This window comes from Ctenopharyngodon idella, chromosome 24, assembly GCF_019924925.1.
Source record: "Ctenopharyngodon idella isolate HZGC_01 chromosome 24, HZGC01, whole genome shotgun sequence".
In the NCBI taxonomy this organism is placed as follows: Eukaryota; Metazoa; Chordata; class Actinopteri; order Cypriniformes; family Xenocyprididae; genus Ctenopharyngodon; species Ctenopharyngodon idella.
The window spans coordinates 3,342,101-3,360,862 of record NC_067243.1 but is presented as its reverse complement, the minus strand read 5'-3'; the positions used below and the strand labels follow the sequence as shown (position 1 = coordinate 3,360,862).

At 42.3% G+C, this 18,762-nt stretch overlaps 1 protein-coding gene across 50 annotated transcripts in view; it reads left to right on the top strand.

The window, feature by feature from the left end:
- LOC127507802 (deleted in malignant brain tumors 1 protein-like) overlaps positions 1–18,762 on the top strand; it is a 163,932-nt gene that overhangs the window by 44,187 nt on the left and 100,983 nt on the right. For 26 of the 50 annotated variants that reach the window (XM_051885174.1, XM_051885183.1, XM_051885202.1 and 23 more), the window contains exons 5-8: positions 14,711–14,743; positions 14,915–14,950; positions 18,458–18,490; positions 18,665–18,751. The exons of 5 other annotated variants lie outside the window; for them this stretch is intronic. In XM_051885174.1, coding sequence (XP_051741134.1) covers positions 14,711–14,743; positions 14,915–14,950; positions 18,458–18,490; positions 18,665–18,751 — 189 coding nt within the window. The remainder of the gene's footprint in view (positions 1–14,710; positions 14,744–14,914; positions 14,951–18,457; positions 18,491–18,664; positions 18,752–18,762) is intronic. 19 more of the 50 variants (XM_051885197.1, XM_051885185.1, XM_051885198.1 and 16 more) reach the window with 8 other exon arrangements.

The window sequence follows — 18,762 nt, the reverse complement described above, 5'->3', positions numbered from 1 at the left end:
AAACATTTATTTGAAAGACTTTGTGACTTTTCCTACTTTAGTGCATAAAGTGCTGAACTTTATAAGCCAATAAGTGCTTATTTACCGCCATCTACGGGTTATAGTGGTATTTTTCGTATCTTTTTTATTTTTAAATAAAAGTGTTTGTTTTCAATCAAATGTTGGATTTCCTACATCTTGAAACTTTAAGTTTTACAAATGGGGACAATCTCTGAAGGATGAATAAATAATTTTTGTGTCATCATATTCAAAATAACATTTGAACTGCTGGAATGTCCAATTACATTGTGTTTCTTATTTAAAATTTCCCAATATCTTCAAATCTGAATTGTAATCAATAAAACTGGTTCATTGGTAAATTAGGTAATTGTGACAACTGCATTAAAATATAAAAGCCGCATTTACTTTTGTTTAGTGTCGATAAAGGGGCACTTGGGCCTTATTGATGGAGTCGTGGGGGTACTTGAGGCTAAAAAAGTTGGGAACCACTGGTTTAGATCATTTAATCTGTAAACTTACTTGTACTAAATAAGCTATATCACAGGAAAAAATAATAATAATAAAATCAACCCTTTATGCTGCAAATTACCCCAACCTGTGTTCTGTCATATGTTTACCCAGCCCTTGGGCTAAAAACAACCCCAAAAAAAGGAGAATATAAGTGTGTGTGAGAGAAGAAATGTATGTATGTGAAAGGAGAATGTAAGTGTGTGTGAGAGTAGAAATGTATGTATGTGAAAGGAGAATGTATGTATGTGAAAGGAGAATGTAAGTGTGTGTGAGAGTAGAAATGTATGTATGTGAAAGGAGAATGTATGTATGTGAAAGGAGAATGTAAGTGTGTGAGAGTGCCAGAATGAATTATGGCTTGTACGGCCCCTCATAGTTTTGTTTAAATATGCATACGTACAACCTTTTTTTAGCATCCTCAATGTCATGGCTTCACGTTGACAGAGTTTGGTGCTGATTGCATAAAACCCTTAGATCCACATTCAGACCGTTATTGCGGTGCATTGTGGGATTGAATGAGTGCACTTAATAATGTCCACTATGGTTTCGGACACCACTACAAATGGCTGTCTCCTCAAATAGTGCCCTATTTAAGGGTATAGGGGGCGATTTTGGATATAGCCACCTTTATTTCTATAGCGCCTTATACAATACAGATTGTTTCAAAGCTTCTTTACAGTGATAAACTGGAAAAAATTCTGTAATGCAAATAGTTCCATTCTGCCGCAAGGCAGCTCTAAAAAGAAAATAGTGTCATCTTTCAGCTCAGTCAGTTCAGTTCCTTTGAGAAGATCATCAATTGGTAAATTCAGTTCGGTTTCAGCTAACAAGTGATGTCTTAGCTCAGTTCAGTTTAATTCTCAGCAAATAGTGCCAGTGATCAGCTGAGGTCAGTTTGGCGATGATTCAGATTCGTTCAAGACAGAGTACAGGTCATCAATTATCATATTCGTTCAATTCAGCTATGAGGCAGCTCTGAAGAAAAAAGTAACGTCATTATCCAGCTCAATTCAGTTCTCATTTGATAAAGTCAATGCAGTCGAATTAAATAATATTGTTGAATACTGAGTGACACACTTCTTCTTTTTTCTTTTCTTTTCTTTTTTTTTATTAGGAGTGCAAAACATACAACATACAGTGAATACAAAACACAAAAACAACAATAAAACAGCAATGATAGTAACAGCAATGAAAAATAAGCAGAAATGACAAACGGTTAATAGTAGAAGTATTTAAGTAGTAATAACATGTATAATAATAATGATAATAATATTTTGTGATGACGGCAACAGTAATATCAATAATAATAATAACAGTAATACAAAAGATGGTGATGATTATCATAATTTGTGTTGACGGCAATAGTAATATCAATAATAATAATAATAATAACAATAATAACATTAATAACAATAATAATAATAATAGTGATACTAATACTAAAGATGGTGATGATTGTCACGATCACTGTCTGTTCCTGTCAGTTCCTGGACTCCACTTCCCATAATCCTCCCTTCCAATCACATGCACCAATCACCAATTGCCACACACACCTGCAGATCATTACCTGGACTATTTAAGACACACACACACACACCCTTGGCGAAGTCTTGATTTGCCCCGGTGATCAACTCTGAGCGTTTTCTTGTGGACTGTTTACCCTGGTACCGTTGGATTGTTTATTCTCTGTGACCCTTGCTGCCTGCCCTGATCTTTGCCTGTTTCCTGGACTGTGATTGTTTGCTGCCTGCCCTGATCCTTGCCTGTACCCTGATCCTGTTTGTCTTCCGCCTGCCTCGACCATTGCCTGTCCTTGTTTGTTCCTGCCTTTGCCCCTGTCTACCTGTGTAAATACCGTTCTTAATAAAGCTTGCAAATGGATCCCCGCTCTGCCGACCCATCATTACAGAAGACTTCGCCAACACATGGATCCAGCGGCTTTCCTGGAGAACACTGGCCCGGTATGAACATTGCACAATTATTATTATGGCTCAAGCAGGGCACCCGGTCGTTGGAGGAATACATCAGAGAATATTTGGATGTTGCATATGGTTCAGATCTGCCAGACTGTGTACTGATAGACTTTTTCTGTGAGGGCATTAATCAGCCACTCAAGTCACAGCTCATTCGTGAGGGACCCCGTTCATCTCTAAGCCAGTTTCTGGATTACGCTTTATTGACTGTAGGCTCTCCGTTTACTGTGGATGTCGTGGGGAAATATGACACCTCGCTGAATCATGTAATGGCCACCGCGCCAGATGACACTCACAAAATGGCGGCCACCATAATAACAACACCAAGTCAAGTCACAGTTGACCTCCGTGAGCCAAGTCACGTCTCCTCTGATCTTTCAGAACAACGTCACGTCCCCGCCGTTCTTCTAGAGTCACGTTCCGTCTCTGGATCTGTTTGGGAACGGAGTGGGTTGCGTTCCAGTGTGGCTGATCCACCGCTGACTTCAGCACGAGCGGCTGGCATTCCTAAGCCTCCGCCGGCCGCTTCGCACTCAAGCCCGCTGGCCGCTACGCCCTCAAGTTCGCCGGTTGCGACGCCCTCAAGCTCGCCGGTTGCGACGCCCTCAAGCTCGCCGGTTGCTATGGACAAGATGGCCGCCCCTCCAGTGTCGGGGAACATAGGGGTCGTTCCAGCCAGTGAGTCCGCTCCAGAGCCCGCTCCAGCCCGGGAATCCGCTCCAACCCTGCATGCTCTTCCTGTCAGTCCTGTCATGGCCAAGAGGGCTGTCTTTACCTTCTATGTTTTGGCGGTCCTGCGTGCCTGGAGGTTGCACTCGAGCTCTTTTGACCCTGGACCAGTCTGTCAGCCCGCTGCCGTCCCAGAGCAGCCCGCTGCCGTCCCAGAGCAGCCCGCTGCCGTCACCGAGCAGCCCGCTGCCGTCACCGAGCAGCCCGCTGCCGTCACCGAGCAGCCCGCTGCCGTCACCGAGCAGCCCGCTCTCCCTGATATGGTCATGGAGCCCCTTTGTTCTGCCCTGCCGGCGCCACCCAAGCTTTCTGCCCTACCGGCGTCGCTCGAGCTCCTTGCCCACGAACCCACCATGGCCACCGTAGAAATCCCCAAGAACTTTTTGGGGGGGGGCTATATACCTGAGGGTGGGGAGCTTGTGGGTGGGGACCCTGCACGGCCGCGATCATCAGCGGCCTCCGAACTGCTTGAGCTTGCGGGTGGGGACCCTGCACGGCCGCGATCATCAGCGGCCTCCGAACTGCTTGAGCTTGCGGGTGGGGACCTTACACGACCACGGCCTTCTACTGCCTGTGAACTGCCGTGGTCGCCCAAGCCACCTGACCTGCCGTGGTCGCCCAAGCCACCTGACCTGCCGTGGTCGCCCAAACCACCTGACCTGCCGTGGTCGCCCAAGCTACCTGACCTGCCGTGGCCTCCCGACACTCCTGACCCACCGTGGCTGCCCTTGGAACCTGACCCACCGTGGCTATCCGTGGCACCTGACCCGCCGTGGCTGCCCGTGGCACCTGACCCGCCGTGGCTGCCCGTGGCACCTGACCCGCCGTGGCTGCCGGTGGCACCTGACCCCCCGTGGCTGCCCGAGTTCCTGGACCTGCATTGGAGACCCCGTTCCCGTCTGCCAACAGGTCTCCAATGTACCCACCCCCCCTCCCTATCTGTACCATTTACGTTTTTACCAGTTATGTCACGATCACTGTCTGTTCCTGTCAGTTCCTGGACTCCACTTCCCATAATCCTCCCTTCCAATCACATGCACCAATCACCAATTGCCACACACACCTGCAGATCATTACCTGGACTATTTAAGACACACACACACACACACACCCTTGGCGAAGTCTTGATTTGCCCCGGTGATCAACTCTGAGCGTTTTCTTGTGGACTGTTTACCCTGGTACCGTTGGATTGTTTATTCTCTGTGACCCTTGCTGCCTGCCCTGATCTTTGCCTGTTTCCTGGACTGTGATTGTTTGCTGCCTGCCCTGATCCTTGCCTGTACCCTGATCCTGTTTGTCTTCCGCCTGCCTCGACCATTGCCTGTCCTTGTTTGTTCCTGCCTTTGCCCCTGTCTACCTGTGTAAATACCGTTCTTAATAAAGCTTGCAAATGGATCCCCGCTCTGCCGACCCATCATTACAATGATGATAATATTTTGTGTTGACGGCAATAGTAATATCAATAATAATAATATAATAATAATAATAATAATAATAATAATAATAACAACATTTATATCAATAATAATAACAATAGTAATACTAATACTGAAGATGGTGATAATATTTTGTGATGACGGCAACAGTAATATCAATAATAATAACAGTAATAATAGTAGTAATAATAACAATAGTAATACTAAAGATGGTGATGATGACACACTTCTTGTCGCAAGTTGGTGGTGCTATACTTTGACTCACAGTAGTCACATCCATGTGAACAGCCTTCTTCAACGAACACATATCTTAAGTTTTATTAAAATTATTCAATGCATGCAGAAGTTATAACACACTTCCTGTTTCCCTCTTTTCGTCATAAATTTGTTTCCTTACCATGGCCAAACCATTCAAGATATCAAAAATCTGCTTGCAATTTAGAATCCTCAATGTCTTGGCTTCACGTTGCCCGAGTTTGGTGGTTATTAGTTGAATTCCCTAAGATAAGTATATCACATTCCAGAGCTTGCATTTTTCAAGCAATCCAAAATAGCCAACTTCCAGCTGGGCTAGTGCATTACTTAGAGCATGAAAGCTGTTTGGCTGGATGAGAAGTATATGAAGTTTGTTTACTATAGGTGGAAAGAGGTACAAATACCAGTAAATCGACCAGCGCAAATATTAGTAAATCGCGTTGTGGGATTCATTTAAATATTTTCCTCCCATAAATTTTGCGGCTGAAAGGGAAACTCACACAAATGCATATGCAATAAGGTCAGCCGCAAAAACAACTCAGTCCACGCCTTTTCAGCACTAATTTTGCAGTACGTGTCTTTAGTAAATCCCGACAGTGGTTTTTTAACGCCAAAAAAGGGTTTGCGCTGGCACAAGCTGTTAGTAAATCTGGCCCTTAGAATCCTTAATGTCATGGCTTCATGTTGACAGAGTTTGGTACTGATTGCATAAACCCCTTAGATCCACATGCAGACCAAAATAGCCAATTTCCTGTTGGTTGGAGTAAATGAATGTAAACTAGAAAGTTGTCTGGCTAATTGAGAAAAAATATATTTAAGAGTTTGGGGACTGTAGTTAAAACAAACCCCACCACTTTTGTCAAAAGGCTACAGAGCCCCTAGATCCACATTAGATATCAATAATTCTTAACATATTCTTAAGATATCAATAATTATTTCACAGGTCTACATATGCTGTATTTTTACATGATTCTGATGAAGTTTGAAACAAATAAGTTAAAAAAAGAGGCTGATCTCAAAGCATTTTGAAAGTCAAGTCACCTTTATTTCTATTTCTTTATTTCTATTTCAAAGCTTCTTTACAGTGATAAACTGGAAAAATTAGTAATGCAAATGCTGATTCTGCTGCAAGGCAGCTCTAAAAGGAATATCGTGTCATCATTCAGCTCAGTCAGTTCAGTTTCTTGGAGAAGATTATCAATTGTTAAACTCAGTTTGGTTTCACTAATAATAGATGTCTTAGCTCAGTTCTCATAATTATCATTAATTCTCTCAAAAAGTAACGTCATCCAGCTCAATTCAGTTCTCATTTGATAAAGTTTGTGCAGTTATATTAATAATATTTTTGAAAATTGAACGATACACTTCCTGTCGCCAGTTGGTGGTGCTATGAATTTGACTCAGATCCATGTGATAGGCCTTCTACAACAAACATACAGCTGAATTTTCATAAAATCAGTCAATGCAGAAGTTATAACACACTTCCTATTACCCTCTTTTTGTCATAAACTTGGTTTTGGGTCCTAATAATGATCCCTTGGTGAACAAATAGAGCCCTGTGCCCTCTAGGGCTTGGGCCCGAAAAACCAAACTACTCACTTGTTTGTAAATATGTTTAAGAATTATGAACTTTCTGTATCCAATACAGAATTTATGAACGAAAGAGACTCAAATCAGAGAAGAGACTCGGGAGGTGAACTAATTTCTGTTTCCTGTACGGAGCGTAAGACTTGATTTTCCTACTAAGACAAAAGCTGAGATCAAGCGCCCTGCAATAAAGCAATAAGATTCATCTGGAGAGAAGATCTCAAAGAAATAGCATAGGACAATGTCTTGCCCAAACTCTCCTCACACATCTATGCAACCCCCCGCTAAAAGACTACCGTATCAAGGAGGCTCACAGAAAGCCACACAACTTGGACTGGTTATCTAATGCGGAGCTCTGGGGAGCAGAGGTCTCAGCATGATGAATCTCTTAATTCGAGAGAAAACCTAACAACATTTCCCTAAGTGTGGTTCCGCCAGGGAGGCTCAAGAGAGCAATACAACCCGGCGTAGCCACCCTAACAAAGCTCTAAGAAAGGAGGCCTCATCAAAATGACTCTCTAAAATGAGAGGAGACCTAGCTACATTATACTCCAAGGACTGCTTATCAAGGAGGCTCAAAAGGAGCCTGACAACTTGATACAGCTATCCAGGCGGAGCCCTGGGGGCAGAGGCCTCACCAAGATGACTCTCTAAAGCAAGAGGAGACCTAGCAATGACCACCTTGAAGAAAGTTAACCAGGGAGGCTCAAAAAGAGCCTACGACCCAGTCCACTGCCTCCACGGAGATCTCAGAGCGGAAGCTTCAGCATAACAACCATCTATAGCGAGAGAAGTTTTAGCTACGCTCTAAGCTAAAAGACCATCTTGCCAAGGAGGGGAGCCAGTTAAGTGCTAGCTGCAACCACTTAGAAACAAATGTCTTCATAGGATCTCAAAAACTCAGACACTCACAAAGGTGCCTTACGACAAAGAAGGGTTTGCAAACTGGGACGAAAGACCCACCTCCTTTCGGGTTCTCGAGATTGAAAGAGCTCATCCCGACTCTCTCCAGAGCTCTCCAGACTCCAACACTCACAAAGGTGCCTACAACTAGGAAGGGTTCTCAACTAGGGTGAAAACCACTTCCTGTCGGGTTCCAGAGATAAAGAAGAAGGGCTGACGCCGTGAGTGCCAGACCTTTAATGTCAGGCCCCTCTTAGTGGAAGCGGCTTATGCCACATTATAGACCATTTGGGGGTTTGCAAACAGCGATGATCTTTGTGTGTGGAGCCTGGTGGCAGAAAATGACAGTTCTGCAGTAGCAGTAGACGGAATCCACGGAATAAAAGAATAAAAAAGGCAATTCCCTTTCGAAGGGAACTTCAACTCTGCATTTGAAACGCTTTGGGGAACGTCACACGTGAGCCGATGTCTGAAAGCCAAGTATCAAAAAACTCCAATCATATTGGCCGGCGACAGCCTATGACGTCATCATAGCGCGACCCAGAAGTATATAAGGAGCGCCTAGAGAACCAGTCAGTATCTTCTCGTCTTTCGGGACTGTTCTGTCTGATCGTGATTGTATCGACTCTGGTAAGGGTATCTATATTATGCCTTACAAACGTTCAAGAGAGTGTGTTCATCCGTGTCCCAAGTTTTGCACTTGATATACACATTTCTGGGCGTTTTCTGTCTGGGAGAGGAGCGCACATAGACAGTAGTTGAGGGCGCTGTCTGTGTGTTTTCTGTTATTTACTGTGAGCGTCTCCCTATCGGGACGCTCCGTTCTCGTTCGGCACTCTTCTCGAGGGAAGAGGTGTCCGCATTTGTGCCTGGTGATTCTAGCCCCGTTTGTGCTGAGGCAAAACGGCGGCTGCAATCATGGGGCTTGCAGGTGAGCTTGTTGGGAAGTTTGAGAGAGTTGTATTCTCTCTCAGCTTCCCCGGGGCTGACGAGGATGAGTTGTTGGATGACGATGATGTCCTTGTTTGACGTCATCGTATCTGGCAGCGCGCGCTCCTCTGGCTGCTGTGTATGCAGAGCTGCTGGTGTTTTTGGGACGGTTCTGGCAGGCTGCGGCTGCCGCGAGGGCACGTTAAGAAAGGGGCCGCGCGCGGACGGCTCGACGAGCGGTTCCTTTCTGTCTATGAACGCTGCAGCTCCCATAAGCTTTCCATTCCTTCCTGATCTCCGCGTTTGAGATCAGGAGGGCATGGAAAAACCCCTAGCCGTTCAGATTGTATCTGAGCCCAGACAGACGCGAGGGGGAAGAAGTTAGAGTGAGATGGGTGATCGATTGTAAACACCGGTGCATTTGTAATCGATCCCCCAGCTACAAAAGGGCGATTTACATCTACCCTCTCCTCTTTTTTCTTCCACCTCCTATATTTTATAGACATATATCATGCTCAGATGCTTCTTATGGTCAGACTGATGGCTGAGCCCATAGTGATTATTTTTCTGTCGGCCCGCTTTTCCGGTTTGATAATGAGAGGATCTTTTAGGCTTAAAAGAACCCTAGATTTCATCCTTTCACGTAGAGAAAAAGGAATATGAGGAGTCTTCGGTCTTTGAGCCGCAGGAATGTAAGCTGGGTCTATATTTTATGTTTTTAAAATAAGACTTTGTTTTTCCTGTATAGTTTTTTTGAGCATGTAGTTAGTCAGGAGGCTGGCCCATCTCAAGCTGAGGCTCAGAGACAGGGCCAGAGGTCCAGTATGGTCGCTCGGGCGCCTCCTCCTTTTCGGAGCAAGGCGCAGAGACTGCTGGACTCGAGGAGGAAGAAGCAGGTTTTAAAGGAGGTGATCGATCACATACGCCAGTAGCGTCCGTAATCGTTTCCCTCTCGTTGCGAGGGCGATTTTACATCTGCCCTCGCCCCTTCTTCCTCTGCCTCCTGAGTTTTTGGTTTCATTTAACATACTAAGGTGCTTCTTTAACAGTCAGGCTGACGGCTGGGCCTTTGATAATATTTTTCTAAAGGCCCGCCTTCTGGCTTGATAGTGTAAGAGGCTCTTTTAGGCTTTAAAGAAACCTAGATTCCATCCCTCCTTGTTAAAGAAAATGAAAGGAGTCGTCTTTGGTCTTCGAGCCGCAGGAAAGTGAGCTGGGTCTATATTTATATTTCTAAATATGTTGACCTTGTGTTCCTGTATAGTTTTTCCTGAGTATGTAATCGGAAAAAGTAAGAGGGGTTCTTGGGCAAACTGAAGTTTGATAGGTTGGCTAGAACGATATATTGTGCAGGCCACAAAATGGCCGCCCCCTAGCCACCTGTTGTTTAGAGTAGCTTCTCATCTGTTGACTTAGCACTCGTCACTTCAGTTAGTGTCTATGTTTAGGTCGGCCTTAATCGGCCACCTCACATTGTTTGCTTGTTGAGCTTCGCTTTGTTTCCTCTTATCTATGGAGATTCAGAGGTGAAGCCCATGCGTTGCTATGCGTGTGGCCCCGTAGGCCCACAGCTTAGCGGCCCAGGCTAGGACTAGGTTTAGGAGTATATTGTTATAAACCACCCTTTGTATTACTATCCCTTGTTAGGTTGTATAGTTCCTAGTTCTGGCCTCCTCCTGAGGGAGTTATTAGGCCGTATGCCCATTTTCCCCTTGTTTATGTAGGTGCAATGGCTGAGGTTAACAGCTAAGGTAGCAAGCTGTTATTAGCCTCTCTGGTGCTGTTTCTCAGGTGGTAGGCCCTTATCTTTGCGTAGATAAGTTTATGCAGTGCATGCTAGGCCCCACTTTCTAGAACTTTAATCATGCTATGATTTTGTTTCCCCTGAGCCCCTTGAATTTCATTCAAGTTTGAGCTACAGTGGTAGCTTTTAGCTTCCGTCCTCTAGGGCTCAGTACAGATCTATAAGTTCTGTTTGGTGAGAACATTTATCCTTTTTTAACGGATGGCATGTATTTACAAAGCATTCGTTTGCTTTGGGTTTTAAGCTTTGCCCTACATGTATGTGAGCTTTACTCTAGTGCTGCCACAGGTTAGCACCTGTTCTCATAATAGTAGGCTGTTGTTAGCCTCTATTTAAGGACGTGGTGTTTTTTGTACTCCCCGGCTAGGGTTTATGTGTTTCACTGAGTGCATCACCTGTTGGATTACACATTCAGGTTGAGTGTAGAGAGTCGTACTTTTAGTTTGATCTCTGTTAGCTCCCACTTTGTGATCATTGCCACAGCAGCTATATTACATATAACTGTAGAAGTTGTTGGCTCTTTGTTGTTTAGCCTCCTTCTAGTTGCAGTTTGTGTTTACGGGCGCTGTTGGTGTATGGTCATGAGTTTTGCTCACGTACGTTAGCACTGCACAGGTTTATGCTTGTGTTTGTTTGAGGTTGTAGGCCTTGTAGGCCTCCTTTAGACCATGTTAGCATTTCATTGTACCCTGTAATTATGTGATTTATGGTACATTGCCTGTTGGAATGTGTAGACTTAGCTCAGATTGTGTTAAGCTAGTTACCCTCATCTGTTTGTTGGGTCTAGAGCTGGTTCCCTTTTGAGCTTGGTTCCCTGTGAGACCACTAGCTGGCGCTACGTGTTTCAAAAAGTAGTAGGCCCTGCCAGGCCTCCTTTTCAGTTTTACATGTTAGCACAGTTTGGGTTGGTCTTGTTTAAATAATTACCACTAGCTGACACCACGTGTTTACAAGTTATAGGCCTTACAGGCCTCCTGTGTATCATGTTGGAGTTCGGTTGTGTACTCCTCTCGCTTTGAGAATAAAAGGTGCTTTTACTGAGTATGTTTCTGTGTGGCTTGCCTCTCAGGGTGAGCTCTTGTGGTAAGCCGCTCTGTTGTTCGGTTTCTCTGCATTTGCTTCCTTGAGCATGGTCTCTCCTTTAGCTCTAGTTGAGCTAAGTAGTTACCTCGTTAGTAACCTGGTTCTATTTTTGCTCCTAGAACTTTAGTGGCCACTAGCTGGCACCACATGTGACAGGTAGGCTCTCTGGGCCTCCCTGGGAACATGCTAGCATTTGTTTTATTATGCTGCTGGTTGGCCAGGGCTCCCAGGTGACTTATTAACCTCCTTGGTAGGCCGGTTATTTGTCCCGCCTGGGGCTTGAAAACACTGCCACGAGCTGATGCCACGTGTCTGGCTGAGGTTATAGGCCCCGTGGAGCCTTCCTTAGCACGTGTTGGCGTATGTTGTACTCCTCTTGCTTTAAAGAGTAAAAAGGTTCTTTTACCAAGTGCACTGCTTGTTGGATTGTGTTGGATGGACTGTTATGTGGGCACTCACAGTTACTAAAGTTATGTGGTCGTTCTTGCTACCAGAAAGGTAGATTTCAGGTGTACGGCCTTGTAGGCCGCCCTTGGAATACCACTATGTGACTAGTATTCTGGTGTGACATGTAGTTCTTTATGCAGAACTTTAGTCATGTTGCAGGCCCCTTTTTCCGGCCTCCATGATTATGTGCCTACAGTATGGTCTATCTGTTAGGTGAGCTTCGTACTTCCCTTTGGGTTGTTTGTGTAATTGTGCTTAGCTCCCTAAGCTGATCATTTGCTTGATTTGTTTGTAGACTTCTGTGAAGCCTCCCGTTGAGATCAGCCCCCAGGCTGGTTTGTGCTCCACTGTATCAGGGCTTCTTAGCGCGCAGCCTCCTCAGTGCAAATAATCAGGCGCTGAGTAGATCCTAGGATGAGCGGATTAAGCCTGGTTTCTCCCAAGGTTTTTTTCTCCATTTTAACACCAATTTGTCACTTGTCTGCCACCTAATGTCACCTGATGGAGTTTGGGTTCCTTGCCGCTGTCGCCTCTGGCTTGCTTAGTTGGGGACACTTGACATTTGACTTGACATTTGATATTCAACAGTGCTTTGATCTGCCTGCATTGACACTATTCTTTAAGAGCTGCTGTGCAGCCAAACAATGTACCAGTTATCAATGTAAAGCTGCTTTGACACAATCTACATTGTAAAAAGCGCTATATAAATAAAGGTGACTTGACTTGACTACTCCCCTCAATACGAGGGTTTATAGCACTCAGCTGAGTTCTGCTCTAAAGGGTGCCGTCTCTACGCATGGGTTTGAGTTGTTTACTGCCCCTCTGGCAGTCGCTCTTACTTGCTCTCTTCTCTGAAGAATGCGTTATTGAGATTCTGTATTCAGAAAGGGTTGCCCAAGACTAAGTTTGTCCTTCATCAGACCAGGTCGGCCTCCCTGGTGGCATTGGGGGTGACTTCGTTCCCCTCTAGTGACTGGCCGGGGCTCCTTTCGGTTCCCTGGCCACATTCCCTTTAAGGGACCAATTTTCCTCTGAAAATTTGGTCCCAGAAGCCTTGAGCGGCCTTGATAGGCTTTCTACGGAAGGCCTCTTTGAGGCTCAGCTGAGACGTTTTGTGTTTATATCTCACACTTCTGACTTTTTTCTTGCAATTAAGTTTATGTATAGAAACTCATTATTCTGTCTTTTTTCTCAGAACTGCAAGTTTATATCCTGCAATTCAGACTTTTTTCCTCAGAATTGTGGTATAAACTCGCAGTTACGAGTTATAATATCTGAATTGGGAGATATAAACTCGCATGAATGAATAAAATGAAGACCATCTTATTTTGCATTCTGATTCTGACATCCAAAGGCACAACAAGAAGTTGTTTCTCTTATTCTGTGGATTTTGCCTGTTTTCCTCCACTTGTTACCACTGTTTTTCTGCCACCACAATGCACACGCAGCCGCAAGTGTCGTAACTGTGACGTCTGCTCCCAAATGGTCTATACAGCATACTCTTTCCCTTGGTTCTGCCAACCCTGCCACCTTCCCTTCCTTCCTTTCATCAAAAACTTCTTCAGATTGCATAATTTTGTGGAAAATTAATATAAGTGCTTATTCTTTCTAAAGAAATGTGACGTAAAATGTGACATTTTAATATTATCTTTCTAACTATGTAAGACTTTGGGCTTAATGGAGTTGTTTTGTGCATTTCTGTGATCACAAATAAATGGAAGAAGGCACGGCTGAATGTGTTCTCTTTTTATGTGAAATAATAAATATGGTGTGATTCAGCATGTTTGATGTGCACTCCTGACACAAATTAATAAAGTACTGTTACATTTGTTTTTATTGTAAATCTATGGTTAATATTGATACTAGAGTCTTAAGTTTTAAATTAAAGTCCGAATGTACACTTCTGTCATTTTAATTTTTTCGATCCAGGGGTTGTGTGATCTTGTTCGAAGGAGGCTTTTTAAGGGTGGGTTTTAGTGCTTGATTTAGGCCTCTCAGCTCAGGGTCCGAGGCAACTGGCCACACCCAGCACGCTGTTAGCCCTGGCTCGCACTTGGCCCTACAGTAGAAACATGGTGGTTTATAACTTTGAAACTTTTGCCCTTGGTGATGTGGACTAAGGCTGTTCAGACTGTCAATCCAAATCCGATTTTTATGCATATCTGATTGAAATCCAATTAGATTTAGCAAGTCTGAATGGCCAAAAATCACATGAAATGCGATTTTTACAAATCTGTTTCAAGCTACATTTATATGTGGTTTGAAACCCTATTCAAATCGCATTTCTGGAAATCAGTTTCTGTTGCATGGGTTATGGATTTTGCATGGTTTATGTGACTTTCTCACGCCATGTAAAATGTAAACGTCATGTTGTTATAGGAAACATGCTGAAAGTCGCTGCAGAAACAAGGTTGTGTTGTTGCAAAGTGCAAAATAACAATATAACAGAGTTTTGAAACCGGCGGAGATGACAGCACGAAATAAAGCCGCTTGTACCAGCCTCCTATGATTCTGCTGTCGTCTCCTCATAACGCAGTAGTCCAGTGCGGCGGCTGCACAATGTTGTAAATATGACAACATCTGTATTGCAAACTCCTCCATGTTGTGGTTGTTGTTTTTGGCATATGTTTATCAGCTCAACATCATTGCCATAGAAACCAATGCAGATATTCTGGAAAACGAAAGAGCGGCATGGACACACAAATCGGATCTGAACAGTTGCGATACACAATGTGGACAGTCTATAATTTTAGATCAGATTCCAATCGGATACACAAATAATCAGATTTGGACTGACAGTGTAAACACAGATTAAATGAACTTGCCTGGTCTCAGTGTCAGACACTGAGTGTTGTTCCAAAATGCAGAGGTACAGCCATACTTCATGCTTGGCATCTTTGCAGTTAAATTTCTTGGCATGTTAAAGACAAATGTTTTAGAGAATATAAAATCCATTTCTTGTTTACCATCTGTTTGAATATCACTTTCACTGTGGGAAAGATCTGGTTCTGGAACTATAACAGACATTAATCATCTCTCTTTTTCTGTAATAGGCCATCTACCATCTAGTGCAGAACCACAGACAGGTAATTATACACCCTTGAATTAGAACCACATCTGCTTTTCTCACAACCTGTAAAAATGTCTAAAGATTTGTTTGAACATATCAAACATGAAGCATCACAATCACTCTGACATATCAACATCAACAACATAACAATGTTGTGCATTTTTGTGTTTGTTTTATTTTCCTTCAGCAACAGCGACACTGAGCACGACTGCTTCACCGCCAGGTAATGATGCTAAGGAGAATGGAACTCCACTATTATTACCACTGTGTGTGTTATCATCACAAATACAACCAAACAAACAATGCATCATTAGAGTTTTTAATTTTTAATTTTTTCAATTGCACAACAAAGTTTTCCAATTGTATACAATTGTAAGGACTGAGGACGAACCAGACAAATGTTCAGATGATTCTTTCAAAACATAATTTCAGTAACCCAAGCTCAGAGAATCTAATTTTCGGCTCCAGTTCATCTACAGAACAACCCCCTGCTAGGTACTTTTATGGCACCCATGCTTCCTGACTGAAGGAAAGGAGGCAAACCTTTAAGCCATTTGTAGAAACCAAATGGTTGAAAAGACAACGCAATAAGCCACCAGAAGATCTCCAGATCAAAAGAGACAGAGAGATATCGCAGGCCTGTTTCTCTGAGTGACCTATGAATGACACAGAAAAACTCACAGAGACACAAATAAACTGTATCAAAATGTTCCAAACAACTTGAAACGGACTTATCAAACATCTTTTAACTGCATAAATTTTATATCATGTTTACATGTGACGAGTTATATTTTAGAACACCAAACAACTCATGTAACTGTGTAACTATTGAATGGTTGAATGAAAGTATTTCTTGTCTGATATGTATTTAAATCTCTAGTTTCCATTCAAATCATGGCTTGAATGAAATCTGTGTAAAATGTATCATATTCCATTTAATAGAAATCATGTCTAAACGGTACTGTCTGCCGAGACGGGCAATTCCAGAGGCCGGAGGTAACATTCAGTTTATGATTGGGGCAGAGAAAAAGCCACCTTTGAAACAAGACGATACCTGATTGGCCAGAACTCCTCACAGAGGTGGGACAAACACCTAAGTTTAAACAGTCACATCACAAAGACAATAAAAAAACTAGAACAAAGAAAAGACAAGACTAAGATGAAGACAAAGGACAGACAAGCAGCTCATTCAAGCTATTCAACGTTTACTCACTTTCCTTTTCTTTTACTTTAGCTTCTTTTCTGTTGAGAGTCTCGTGTTCTAAGCAGGTTCTAAGTTAAGTTTTGCCGCAAAGTTTAACCAACGACTTTTGCCGCCTCAAATTTAAGCTACTACAAGAGACTTCATTTCATTTGCCAGCACGCTCAAACATGATTGATTTTTACCTAACCACAATCCGGACCTGAAAAGATCCTGCAACAAATCATCGACTTGGAAAAACCCCTTTCTCCAAGCCAAGGACGCCGACGAGGAGATTCCCATTTAAAGTCGACAAGCAAGTACCTCCAGATTCTAAAGCTGAACTGGTGCATTAAGTTAATGATTCATGGTTCGTTTAGGTCAGGTCTTTTGAAGTGCATACTTTGCTAGAAATCATTCTCATTATTTCATTCTCTCTTAAATCTCTTTCTCTCTCATTTCCTTTCTTTCTGCAACGTGTATGAATGTTTGTGTGTGTGTGTGTGCGTGTTTGTGTTAGATTAGTTTGTGTTAGAATAATCAAAGTCTCCTGTAGATTTTAAAAGAAAGTGTCTTGTATTATGTGTTTGTAAAATTTAATGTCTTAAACTGTCAATCTTAAAGTTACCGTAAAGTAATCTTGAAGTTAGTTGAATATTCATATCCGCTACAAGAGCCTATTACGGCCCGAGCGAATGAACGCTGGACGATTTAGTTGCTCGGTCGTAAACTAAATGACTCTTTTTAATTCCCTATAAATTAATTATTTAATTTGAGCTGATTTGTTCCTACACAATGTACGGTCAAGCTCACTAATAGCATGCATGTAGTGGTGTTGAGTAGTCTTGTTTGGTCATAGCAAAGTCAATGAGCACATTAAGCTTCATTACAGCCCGGAAAGTACTGCGTAATTTAACGTATTTTCAGCGTAACTTTCGATAATTATAGTGTACCTATAAAGTAAGTATGTGTAAGTATTGGGAAACAATATGTAAAGTCTTAGGAATAAAGGGGTGACAACCAGGAAAATAACAAATTATTTATACTGTACAGTAAGTATTTTAGAACTAAGGGGTACTTATACTATTATCATAGACAACAATCTTATGTTTCGGAGCAATTTAGCGAGAACATACACTGCACACCTTTTTGTAGTGTACAAATATATAAAGGCTTTTTAAAACTTATGGTGTAGGCTACATATCAGTGCATTTACACAGTATTTTGTTTTTATTGCAAAAGTGCACTGATTGAGTTGTTTCAAAACTATAATATTGTAATTTTTTAATACATGGGGAAATATGCTCTTGTTCCATGTAGTTACAGGGTAAGTATGACATTACGGGCTGTAAATTAAAGTGGAGCTTGTTACCCTCTTGTTTCATGTAGTTACAGGGTAAGTACAATAAAAACACATGTATACACACAATCTGATATCACTTGGAAACCTTTATTTGAAAAACAATTTATTTCAGAACACATTTACAACACTAATTCGTTTCTCTTGCTTGGCTTCCTCCTCCTCCTGTTCCTCTTCTACTTTTTCTTTCTTTAAATTCTGTATGTATTATAAGAAAATACAGTACACCCAGAAATGTCCTCACCATTTACTCATCTTTTACCCTCATGCCATCCGAGATGTATATGACTTTCCTTATTCAGATGAACACAAAGTTTTTTTAGAAAAATAAATAATCTCTGGGAATGCTTTATAATGCTTTATAATGCAAGATCATGCGTTCCTAAAAGTTGAAGCATCAAACAGTAATAGCTGTTATAGCTAATAGCTATAGTAATCCATACGAGCCCAATGGATAAATCAATGTCTTCTGAAGTGAAGCGATAAGTGTTTGTAAGAAAAAATACCAAACATTTTAAATTTTAAAAATGTAGACTAAAGCTTCTGACCAACAGTCACCTGTGCGACGTGTGCATGCATGAGAGGGTTGAAAGTTCACGCTTGACGGAACTTGAGGCGCGCTGAGAAACTCGCGAGAAAAGTCATGCGGATGTCGGATGCCGTTTTTTTTTTTTTTTTTTTTTTAAATTACTACTTAAAACAAAATACACAGAATAACAGATAATAATAATGAGAAACAGACAAGACAGAAAAACAGATGGCAGTTCTTGCATGAGTTTCACATGAAACACCCGCGAGAACGTCATGTACGGTCAAGCTCACTAATGGCATGCATGTAGAAGTGTTGAGTAGACTTGTTTGGTCATAGCAAAGGCAATGAGTACATTAAGCTTCATTGTGACTTTGTAACTTTTGCCCAGTTGGTGTCGTAGGCTACATGAACTGGCCTGGTCTCAATGTCAGACACTGAGTTTTGTTACAATATGTAAAGTTACAGCCCCCTTTACGCTTGGCATCTTTGTAATTGACTTTCTTGGTATGTTAAAGGCAAATACTTTAGAGAATAAAAAATCCATTTCTTGTTTACCACCTGTTTGAATATCACTTTCACTGTGGGAAAGACCATGCAAATGAAGAAATCAGTTCTAGAACTATAACAGACATTAATCATCTCTCTTTTTCTGTAATAGGCCATCTACCATCTAGTGCAGAACCACAGACAGGTAATTAAACACCTCTGAATTAAAACTAAATCTGCTTTTCTCACAACCTGTAAAACAGCCTAAATATTTGTTTGAACTAAACAAACATGAATCACTGCAATCACTCTGACATATCAACATCTTCATCAAAACAACAATGTTGTGAATTTTTGGGTTCATTTCATTTTTCTTCAGTGACAGCGACATTGAACACATCTGCCTCACTGCCAGGAGTCAGAGGTAATGATACTGAGGAGGATGAAACTGGTTCCATGAGAAAAGGTAACAAGATG